General features: G+C 50.2%; 1 protein-coding gene across 1 annotated transcript in view; it reads left to right on the forward strand.

Moving 5' to 3' along the window:
- The first annotated feature begins 10,213 nt into the window (after positions 1–10,213).
- HOXD4 (homeobox D4) overlaps positions 10,214–12,071 on the forward strand; it is a 5,328-nt gene continuing 3,470 nt past the window's right edge. Inside the window, exon 1 of the mRNA XM_014547102.1 lies at positions 10,214–12,071. Within this exon, the coding sequence (XP_014402588.1) occupies positions 11,883–12,071 (189 nt within the window). The 5' untranslated portion in view covers positions 10,214–11,882.

The following is a 12,071-nucleotide window of genomic DNA, read 5'->3' on the forward strand; positions in this document are numbered from 1 at the left end:
GCCCTTGGTGAACACTCAGGAGATATCCCTGCACTAGATGTGAAATTGCTGATCCTAATGACACAACCTTGAAAGTGTTCACTGGCAACATGGCGATTGTGCTGGGTGGGCAGAACAGGACTTGCAAATCAGGAAGGACGGTTGGCACTTTTAATGCAGGTTTTCCTGAAAAAGAAACGTATGTCTGCTGCCTGATATAGGGAGTCTAAGCGCCCCAGCAGTCAGGCGCTGAAGCAGTGCACGGTGCCGCACACCCCCGCACAGCCCCAAGGAGCTTGCCACGCACGCTCGACCAGCGCCTGGCGCATGTGCACTGAAATAGCCCAGCCCTGGAATCCAACCAGCAAAGCACAGATGGAGGGAAGGGGGAGTGGACTCAGAACAGGAAAATATAACCGGATCTCTCCACTCCTCCCTCCCTCAGGATTCGCTACTCATCTTTGCTTTACTCCAGCCTTCAATCTAAATATAGCTGAACATCTTGCCCTTGACTACGTTATTTTCAAACATCTCGACTCACCACCCACCCCAATTTAAACCTGTACTTAGGAACAGTCTGCAAATAAGAGCTAGTGGCCAAACGGAAACCAAATCTTTCAAGGTGTTAAAACACACACACACACACACACACACACACACACACACCTTAAAAGAGAATTATATATATATGATCCTCAGAGACGTGTATAGATTTTTTTCAACCTGATGCTTCTGCTTTGGGAAAAAGCCCTTCCTTTTGGCGCCTGTTCAAACCACCAAACTTCAGGCCAATTCCTCAGCCAGACCGTTCCCCGGATCTTGTTACGCCAGCGCAACACATTCGAGGGCTCTGCGGGGGCCAGCGGCTCAGCAGAAAGCGGTCAAATAAGTAAATAAACTGAAAAACTGGTGGATTTTCGGCCTGGGCTTGCCTAATTAATGGGGATGCACGCTCCTGGGCCACGAGTGTGTTGTCAGTGCTGGAGAGGGTGCGGTAGGAGGCAGTCTCAAAGACTGGAACTCCTTTGGCTGCCGCGGGAGACACCGCAGAACAAGCTCACAGCGCGGGGAGACCTCCGCGCACGCGAAGAAGCCGCGGCTGGAGTCTCCGGGCCGTGCAGCGCCCCTGCTCAGTCGTCTGGCGCCTTGTCCAGGAGGAGGCGCTGTAGGACAAGCGTCTCGCGGCTGCAGCGCTGCCGGAGTGGCCCCGGCGGGAGCGGGCCGGGGAAGGTGGGGGAGGGGAAGACACGTGATCCCGCGCCTCCCGGTACGGGCTGTCCACCTCGGCTCTCAAAGTGCGTTCTCCCTCCGAGGCGGGTCGGGGACGCTGCACCCACTCCCAGGGAGAGGCTCCTCGGAACCGGCAAGCTGAGATTGCCTCTAGGCCCTGGAGCCTGAAGGCCGGTTCCGGGGTGGCAGGCAGGTTACCTCACTTTCTTGGCCTTCCTGGAGGGGGCGTGATTTTCATGCGCTTGGCTCTTGAGAGCAGGAAAGAAATTTGGGTCCCGTGGTAGGGCAAGCCGCGCCCAATCCATGGGGTCCCAAGGAGCTCCCTCATGCTGACTGGGCTCCTGTGCCTTACACTTTACCCTTCCACGACCCCGGGTACCCAGAATGGGCCGCCTTGAAAAGCACAGCGCGGTGCCGCCTCCTGCAGGCTGAGGAGCCTTGCCCTGGTCACCTAGTCCTAGAGCAAGGCCTGTGTCCTGGGATTCCCCGGGGTCTCTCTTTGAGAGCCAGGGCAAAATTTACTGACTTCTTGGCTTGAGAATTATGCAGATGCCTATCTCTACCCTTTTCTACACCGCCCACAGGCCCTTCTCTCACCGTTGCTCCCATCTCAGGCCTTTGGTGGGCTTCACAAGGTATTTCTTGCACCAGGGGTGGCTCCCAACTTTAAAAACGGGCTATAATCCAACTTCATTGTCTCCTGGCGATGCAGTTTTCACCCTCTTTTTCCCATTTTAGGGCAGTGTTGTTAATGAAGGCCTGCATTCAAGTCTTGTTTATAATACAAGTCCCTGGGTCTCACACCAGATTTCTTATTAAATCATATTATCTGGGGCCTGCATTTTGTAAACACTCTTTCCCCAGGGCAATTAAGATGCACTTATGTCTGAGAGCCACTTGATCAAGGGCTCTCCTGCTTCTTTTATGGTTATTATGTCTCCAGGGGTCAAATTCCCTCTACCACTCAGGTATCCCCATAGTTCTTGGTGCTCACTCCCTAATTGGGTTTTCTAATGTCACTATCCCATAGGTTGAATGATTGCTCACATTTAGTGAAAGGGACATTGACCCTTTGCTAACTTGGAGATTTCAAAGAAATGAGTTGGTTCAGACTGCCATGGTTCAAATCTTTACCGCTTACCTGCTGTTGTGGCCTTAGGAAAGTGGGACCTATTTCCTCATTTGAAAAGTAGGGATAATGACAGAACCTTCAAGTGTTACAAGGATTTTTACTTACATGTCACTACTATGTGTTAAACACTATTCCAACTACTTTATATACATTAACTCACTGGTTAAATACTTAAAACAGTGTTTTAGCACATAACAAGCATTCAGTATGTGTTCCTTATCATCGCTTTCTCTTTTCTGCTAAGCAATCCAGGCCTAGACTTTTAGAGCTGAAAGAGACTTGATTCACTCACCAATCCTTGAATTCTACAGAGGAGAAGACAGGCCTAGGCTTGGTCACAGGAAGTGGTAGACCCAGGAACACATAGTTCTGGGACTCTTACTAGTGTTGCAGTGGGCCTGACAGGCCCTGCTCTCTTGGGTCTCAGTGTGTCTACAGGTATACTTCAGGGCCACACCCAGGAAGAAAGTACCCCTAGTTCCTCGGTGGGCAGATGTCAGATAGGGGAAGCCTCAAAACCACATAGACACATCTTCGACTCAGACAAAGGGCTTCAGGCCTTTCCAGAGAGCAGGTCCCACTCTCCAGCTCCTGAAGGCACCCTTTTCTACCACCACCTATCAGTCACACCTTTCAGGGCAAGAACCCTCTTTTACAGCCTCAGGCAAATACTCTCTTTTCAGTCTCTGGAAATCTTGGGTAGGGTGGAAAAGCAAAAGGCCAGTGGGCAACAGCAGGGGAGGCTGGAGTGTCCCACTCCTCCTTAATCTGCTTGTGTTCCAAGATCTGGGCTCCAGGACTATAGCTGAGCCATAGCTCCCAACTTGGGCCATAGTGGTATCGAGGTAAATCTTTGAGAGGCCTTATCCTCAAAAATCTCCTCCAGCCCTTCCAAATTTTTGAGATTCCTTCTATCTTTTAAAAACAGTTATATAAATACTTCCTCAGGCGACAACACACACACACACACACACACACACACACACACACACACACACACGGCATTCAGGTTCCTAGCCCTGGCTTCCATGACTTCTGCCTATAGACTTTTCCTGTGAGGGCCTCCCCAACTGTTGGCTACGATGCTTCTCTTGGTTTAACCAGGAGTCCACCTGCGTCATATTTTTTCTCAAAACACACATAATCTCTTCTGCTATCAACCATGTCAGGTGGAGTTTCGTCCATGGCATAGGGCAGCACTTTAGCCCTCCAGCCATCCCAACTTCTGTGCCATATAACCTCCATTTTTGGTTCTCAAAGGACTTAGATGACCAACCCAGGCCCTGCCCTTCTTGGGACCTTTTTCAGCCTCTGACCCCACTGTCAGATATCCTGCCCCAGGGCCCATTCTTTTGGCTCTCATCTCTCACTACTGAAGTTTTCTTCTGCAGTCACCTTTCTTCCCAGAGAACATCGAGGCAAAGCTCCAATGCATGAATTCCATTGTAGGGGGTAACAGTAGGGTGGCAAGCGTATGTTCCTCTTTCAGTGGTAGAGCACAGTGCCAAGAATATGGAATCATATTTCCCTCCTGCGTGGGATTCCCTGATCAGCCCTTCTTTGGCTCCACCCCCAGCATGTCCCTAAGGGCCAGGCCTTTCTCCTTCTGTCCCTGGCCCAGAGAGCTCATCCAAAGTCTCAACCATACCTATTCTGCTTGTGCAGATGTTTCGTTTAAGGGGAGAGCTTAATATCACCTCTGGGCAAGAAACCTCTTAAAAGTCAAGATCAGAATACTCTTTCCTGGGGCCACATAGGAGGGGCTCTTAGGGTGGGCAGAAGACAGACCTCATTACATTTGGAGTATAGCTGGTGCATCCTCCTTCCTGGGAGCTGTTCTGGCTTCTAGGTTGGGAGGAGCCCTACAGGGACTCTACCTTATGGGAGTTCTCTGGGAGGAATTCAGAACTGGATCTTTCTAGCCAAATGGGGAAGGACAGTGTCTACAGCCTCACTTTACCCAGAAACAAATTCCTTACAGGTCTTTACGAAAACTTCAACTTTTCCTCCCCTACCTTCTCTTTCATTATCACTATCACCACCATTGAAAGTCCTTGGGAAAACCTCAACAAATTAGCCCAAGCTAGTCTGCTGTCCCCTCCTAGTGCTCAAAGTTCTTACTAGACGGAGTTTGCTCTTCTTCATCCCCACTCTCTCATTCATCTACAGTAGCCCAGGACATTGGGGGTTGTGGGAGGGGAGGGCAAAGGAATATTGTAGGAAGGTGGACACTTTCTCCTTAATCATGTTTTCTGGCTCTTCTAAGAGTAGAAAAATAATCGAAGGTGTCTGCTTCACTGTCTTCCTCTCTTCCCTCCCCCTATGCATAGCTAGTTACTGTTGTTATCTGAATATACAGAGCAGGCTGTTTAATTTTATTCATCTTCTGTATGCCACAGTGAAGATTACAAGCAAGTCCCAATCACCATCTTTCATCATCATACATTTAAAAAAAAATCTACTAAACTGCAACTAGCCAGGCATTGTTTCAAACACCACCTCCCACCCCTATAGAAAGTTCATCACAGTTGCCTAGAAAGTCATACATCCTTTGTTTAATTCTGTTTTATTAATTTAAGGAAAAATAAAGAAGCTTTCCTACGCTTCCAACTTTGATTATTTTTTATACAGTGGTTTAACAGGGACTATGTTTGAAGCTGCTCACTTAGTACTAACAGAATCAGAAACCATTTTTTAAGAGGTTGATCTTTACGCATTTTAAAAACAGATACTACCAATTGTAAAAGAAAAGATCCTCCTAAGTAGTTAATGGTGGGGGGAGGAGAAGTGGGTGCTATGCAGTCTAGGCTAACAGCCCCACCCCCTGCTTTCTAGCCAATGAAAGTCAAATCAGGAAATGGGTTTTGAAATGCATGGAGAATGGGTGGAAATTAGAATGCAAAGTGATCTTTGTAGAGAGGGATCTCTTTTATGCACTTGATGGGACTTGCTGATGAGAACTTTTGCAACTGAATTTGACTTAGAAATTATATATGTGTATGTGCTCTACAAATCTACACAGAACATCCATTCTTTTCATCAGAATTGTAAAAATCACACATGTTTTCACACTGGGGGCACTCTGGAAGGCTATGGAAGGATGCTGGTGATCAGTTCTTTGTATTTACTTCTGCTGCTAGGAGCTGGGGGCCTCTTTCCCACCCCACCTCCCCCAAGCATAGAATGTCACACTCTCCAGTAGAGCAGCCCTCAGGCCCAACTCCTTTTCTTGGCTTTCTCAGCAGGAGAGCATGCTCCCCCCAGCTCTCTTAGGCTCTCTCTCTCTCTCTCTCTCTCTCTCTCTGGTGGGAGTGGCAGTTCAGGAGTTGGGGGGAGATGACCCATCCAGGTTTGGGCCCCGGACTGAGCCCTGTGATTGGGGCACTGGGGGAGTGGGGACATCTGACTTCCTGGGCTTGGGTTCCTTGAGAGCCTCATTTGCTTCCTCACACCCTCTCCCCTTCACACCAGGGCTGTTTTATTGTTTTATAACCTTCTTTAGAGCTTTAGTTGCCAAAGATTCCGATGGAGCTATTCTCTACTTTCGCACTTTACCAAACCCCAAGTCTTGCTGTTTTAAGCAGTTTGGTCACTTGCAAAGGCTTTCCTTTCAGATCTAAGCAAATTATAGAAACTTCTAGGCATGTGACTACCTTAGACTTTGCTGAGCCCATCCACAACAATACAGAGCCAAGTGTTAACTCCAGCTGCCACCCACCCCCAAGCCCACCCAACTTCTCCAAAACACCCTTTTTACTATTGAAGCTTGAACAAAATCTCAAATAATTTCTGGTATAAGCAAGTTAAAAAGTGGCCTTTGACTTTTCTCTTTATTTATTTACCACATCTAGAGCTAGAAAATGATTGAAATAAAGGAGTTGAAGGTACTCACAGCGAATGCAGCCAAAGAATCATAAGACATGCCCACCAACCAGCCTTTTCCAAATAGTACTATCTCCCAACTTAAACGGACTTCTCTGAAAAGATGCTATTTGAAAAGCCTGGGGTATTGATATGAATCTGACCCCTGTGCATTCTGGATATTTGGAACTATTTAAATGTGAGGGAACAGTTGCAGTGAACCTTTATTTAGTGAATAAAAGTTTAAAGCCAAAGGTTATTTATGGTTCTGCAGAGATGGGACCTGAATGGCTATTTACGAGCACGTGATTCCAATAAACTTTGTTTTATGGCTTGAGAGTTGACAAGCCAAAATATAATTCCCACCATAAATTAGGTTAAGAGCATACAAGTGCAGATGCTTGGTTCCTGGAGCAGCGATAGGAAAGTGAGAGGCTCCAGCTAGCGCCGGGCTCAGAAGGAGGCCGTTCTACTCTCAGCTCCCCTGCCCACTAGGAGAGAGAACCAGTAAGTCATTTACTACTTTTTCCAGAACAGCTCCACGGTGGGGGATTTCTCGGCCTCTCTTTTCCACCTGGGGTGGGAAGAAGTCCCATTAAAGTAATTTCTAATTTTAGCCTAAACCTAAAATAACAAATAGAAGGGTAATCCCTGTTTTCTCCCCTCCCTCTGGACACAGAAAGTTGGGAATGGAGAGTTCCCACTTCACAAGAGGGTCTCACTGTCTCTCTCTTCTCTATGTAGAGCATCTGTTTTAGAAGTGGAATAAGACAGTGGTAGTCTAGGTGGAAAGGATGAGCATGGAGATGGCTTTGATGCTCAGATTTCTCAGAGGAGATTGCCAGCCTAGAATAGGACTTGAGGAGACTGAAAACTTAAAAAGCTGGACACCAGTCTCTGTGAGGACCACTGCTTTGTAAGATTGCTTTGTGGTTTCTCCAGCAGCAATGCTGACAAAATGATGCCACATCCGTAGAGCTGGATAACAATCTAAAGCATTGCCATTTACTTTGAAACCCATTGATTTTCCTCCTCCTGGGTTATCATTTGGGTCTTCATCTCCCTTGGAAATTGCTCTTTGTTTTGAATTGGAGCATAAGTGGGAAGGCAAGTCCCAGTATTGCCTGGTCCTTCTTTGGGAAGGAGAAGACAGGTTTGGGGGATACTAGTTTTTTGGGGGGGGTACTAGTTTGGGAGTTTGAGAACCAGTCTGAAACTGGAAAAGGGGGCTGAATTGCTCTCAGCACCAGACAGACTGGAAGCGGGGGACAGATGCAGCGACTGCCCCCTCCCCAGTGGACCTGCGCCCACCCAGCCTATTCTGCATAAGGAAACACACAAAGGCCCATTTTCTCCTCGCTTCCCGTGTTCCCACTGGGGAAACCCTGTTACAAGCAGCCCGAGTCAGGCCAAACAACCAGTCAGGTTTTGCCCAAGGGTGCATGGAAGGGGGAGGTGATGTGGGCCATACTCTCCTACTCCGTGGATCTGCCCTTGGGGACTGCGGTCTGCGCTCCGCGGAGAACTTGGCGCAGTTCCTGGGGGCGGGCAGCCGAAGCGGGGAGGTCTGGGTATAGGTGGGGTGTCTGGGCCTTGTCATTTTCCTGTGTATCATCGATGTCTGCCTTATTGTCCTGTGGAATTTAAGTGACCCCCGTTTTCACTGCAACAGGTTCAGGACCAGGAGAGACCGCTGCTGTGAGTACCTTCCCGTTTTTTCCGAATCGCAGAGGCGGTGTTGCTGGCTGGGGAGGTGGTGGGCCAGGGCCGCGCCCGGGGAGTGGGCAGGTGGAAGGACGGCCCTGCCGAGGGGAGGGGAGCTCGCTTTGGAGGTGGAGGCTCTAAGTTGAGCTCCTGGAAAGATTTTTTTGGGGCCTAGCTCACAGTTACCTAACTAAGGGAACGTGCCACGCGGGCTTTCACCCACATCTTCTTGGGCCTCCCTGGACCTCCTGGCCTTCCCGGGGCTTCCCGGCTCGCACAGGTGCAGCTCCGGCGGGAGTACGCTTCTGCTCAGAGCTGGAAGCTAATGAGCAGCCCGCCCTATTAAGTTGCAGCTAGCATAGCCTTCTGCTAGAACCAACCTGCCAAATACCCAGGCAACGCGATCTGCCTCAGCAGCCCAGCCCAACTTAACCTGGTCCCGCCGGGACCAACCGCCTCTTGTTTTTTATAAAAAGAAGAAAGAAAAAGAGATGAAACAAACAAACAAAAACCCACTCTTCGGCTGTGTTGAGTGGGCAAGCTTCCGGGAAGGGCTGCGGATTCTGAGCTTTAGATGGAAGTCCCTTCTCAGCCCTCCCCGGGCCCTAGACTCAGCAGTTTGGGGTCTGGTTTGGGGACATGGGCTGAGTAAGGAGGGAGGAATATGCCCTTCTGGTCCACCTCCGATTTTCTGTAGCTGCAATTGGAAAATTTTTGCGCCAAAGCCACTGGTGTTGCAGGAAAATGAGGGGGGGGGGCTGGGAGGAGGGAGGTGGGGGGCATAGATTTTGGGGGTCCTGGGCTCAGAAGTTGGATCTTTCTGAGTTGCATATGCCACAGAAGAAAGGTATATATCTGAGGAGGCCCCTGAAGTTTCAGGAAGACTGCCACATTAAGATCAAGGTAGTGGTTCAAGGATCAAGGTAGTGGTTCAAGAGTCAAGGGGAAAAACGTGGCCCCCTCCCTCACTGCAAAATGGAGATGGTTTTATTTTAATGAGAGATGGAATGTGCCAGGGCTGTAGAAACCAGGCACCCTCCCTCTCTGGTGAGTCACCCTCTCTCCAGGGTCCGAGAAGCTGGGACTTGACTCTGGGCCAGGTTTCTTTGCCCTACAGGCTGGGGAGCATAGTCCGCTCCCTCCCTGGGGATTACGCTAACTGGAGAAGCGGAGATTTCACCCAGTACACAGTTTCCCTGTACAACCACGCTGGCTCGAGTGAAATGGCTCTGGCTCCAGGCTGGAAAGTCTGGCATCCTCAGGACCCTCTCGTCTTGCCCCCTTCTTGCCGTTGCCCTGGCTCTCGGGGTGCTTATCTCTGCTGATGCTCCTCGCTTGAAAACCCACATTTGGCACCCTCTCGCTAAACACAGCACAAAAAACGGAGATCAAAGCATTTGTATGAGCAGTGGTGCGGGAGGTGAATATTTAACGCTTTTGTTCATCAATAACTCATTGGCTTTGACCTGTCTGAACAAGTCGAGCAATAAGGTGAAATGCAGGTCACAGCGTCTAACAAATATGAAAATGTGTACCCTCACTGTTTCCCCACCCGACCCAGCAGGCTCCCCCAATTTGCCTGGATAAAGCCTAGACCCAGTGTCCCCAAGATGGGGAGTGTGGGGGAACATTTGGCATTAGGGGTAGTTGGGGGGAATTTCCCTGGGCCAGGGGCCGTAGGCTTGGGGCAGCCTCAGAGGTCTTGTTAGAATTGGCACCAGGAAATCCCTACAAAATCGCTAAAGCACTGGAACCAACGGATTGGGGTGGGGGGAGTGTGCAAAGTGCATTGTAGAAGCAGGCAGCCAATTTTGCCAGGCTCGGGGGCAGAGGGGAGTCTCCCTGCTCCGCCCCACCAGGCCAAAACAAATTTTTGAAACATGAGTGGAAAAACAAAACAATCAAAAAACATTTTAATGCCTCTGCCCTACAGTCAGGGATCCCAAAGCCCCACTCAATCCTGAGCATCCCTCTGCCCCCCGAAATTCATCCGGGCCTTGGGCACGTCTGTGCTCTTGGTGCCCTGAATGGAGGGGTGAGCCCCAGACAGTGCTGAAGCGCTGGGGCAGGCACGCAATTCGTGAACTTTTGTACTCTTGTGTGCTGCTGTCGGCAAAGCAAAAATAATGAAACTTTGTGATATGTTTGTAAATGATTTTGAATGACCCCTCACCCTGCCCTTCACCATTAGTGCATTGGCCCCAGCCCAGGGCAGCTTGGTGCCTGCAAGCAGCTTCTGCCTCGGGGTCTGCAGCAGCAGCAGCAGGACGGAGAGGCCAGCCGGGCTCAGGGCCCAGGAAGGTAAATGCGCGACTTCTTGAAGAACTAGCTTTGTCAGCCAACCTGGCTCGCCCAGGCAGGAGAAAAAAATAGTGGATGGAGACTATTCCCCTCTTGCCTTTCTTCTGTCACTGAGGGCATTTGCTCCTTTCTGGAAAATGCCACTTGATAAGGGGGGAGGGATATTGGATTTGGAGAAAGAGGAATAATAAAACCGCCATTTCTGGGATGAATATTTTTTCTTTCCTAAGAAGACTGTTCTGGCTCCCTGGCTGCTTGGTAACCCCCGCCCTAGTGAAAGGGTGGGGAACTCATTGCTGCCAATTGCCACCAAGCCCTTCAGGCTACCTGAACCATCTTTGAAAATGCCAGGGGCTGTGTCGGGCTGGTGGTGGCTCCGAGGAAGAGGCCAAGGCTAGCAGCGGTCTGGGTGCCCAGTTTGGGTGGAACTTGAACGTAGTAACGTTGTCTATATATACCCTGTAGAACCGAATTTGTGTGGTATCCACATAGTCACAGATTCGATTCTAGGGGAATATATGGTCGATGCAAAAACTTCACTTTTCTCCAAAATAGCCTGAGTCAGAAGGAGAGGCCAGAAACAGCGGGGCGGGTCAACCACCTCTTTCTCTTTTATTACGTTGGACTCCAGGATCATCAGCGGATCGACTGAGCCTGGTGACACAGAGCACCCTTTTCTTCAAGAAGCACCTCACCTTTATACGGAGGCTCCTGTGTAAACACCTAATTGGTTGCAGGAATTCGGAGCCAAAGGGCTAGGTTTTGGAGGACTGGGGAGTGCAGTGGGAGGCCAGGTAGCCCCAGCTCGGCCCTCAAGGAGCATGAGGTTGGAGGGTGCCCCATGAGGGGCTCACTGGCCTTTGAGTGCCCTGTGAGAAGGAGGCGCGCTGGAAAGAAGGAGTGCAGAGTCCTTTTGGGGTCCATTTGGGTGGGGAGGGGTACCCTCGCCATCTTCCTGGCACACCTCTCAGCTTCACGGGCTGAGGCAGGGGGAACCTCTTGCCATACCTGCAAGGCCTGGCTTTGGCTAGAATTACCCCAGCTCGGGCACTCACAGAAAGCTGGGCGGTTACTCATTGCCTAAATGGATTCAGGCCAGCCAGATTGTAGTAACTTTTGGGTGACCCTGAGGAAGACAAAGCCGGGACTGAGCCTTTGTATGGCAGTCCCCATTCCCGCGGCCGGGCTGGCGGGAGCTCTGCCTGCTGGGGTATTCTGCCCAACTCTGAGCTGCCTCACCCACCTGCCTTTTGGTGCCTACACTCCAACGGATATTCGGATTCAGTCCACTTTGAGCTGTGCCCACTTTGGGGGGCTGTTTTCTGGCGGGTTGGTGAGTGGAGAGGGCACTGGAGGTTAGCAAAGTCAGTGGCAGACAAAAGCTGGAATTACTTTTGGGGCGATGAGGGTGCTGAGGGTTATAAGTATATTAACATCTCATGAGGGCCCTCGAATGTGCCACAGCGAGTCACTTGATTACACGTATGTTATTTAGTTAAATTTGTGAAAATTATGAGATGCTCACCAACCCGGTGATAAACTCGCTCCCTCCCTATTGGCTGGCCTGGTCACATGGCCGCCAACTTTATTCAGTTGACAGCAAGTAGGAGGGCCCTATGGAAGGAGAAAAAAAGACAACACGAGAAAAATTAGTATTTTCTACCTTCTGAAATTAATGGCCATGAGTTCGTATATGGTGAACTCCAAGTATGTGGACCCCAAGTTCCCTCCCTGCGAGGAATATTTGCAGGGCGGCTACCTAGGCGAGCAGGGAGCCGACTACTACGGCGGCGGCGCACAGGGTGCTGACTTCCAGCCCCCAGGGCTCTATCCGCGGCCCGACTTCGGTGAGCAGACCTTCGGA

This window comes from Myotis brandtii, unplaced genomic scaffold, assembly GCF_000412655.1.
Source record: "Myotis brandtii unplaced genomic scaffold, ASM41265v1 scaffold112, whole genome shotgun sequence".
NCBI classification, from domain to species: Eukaryota; Metazoa; Chordata; class Mammalia; order Chiroptera; family Vespertilionidae; genus Myotis; species Myotis brandtii.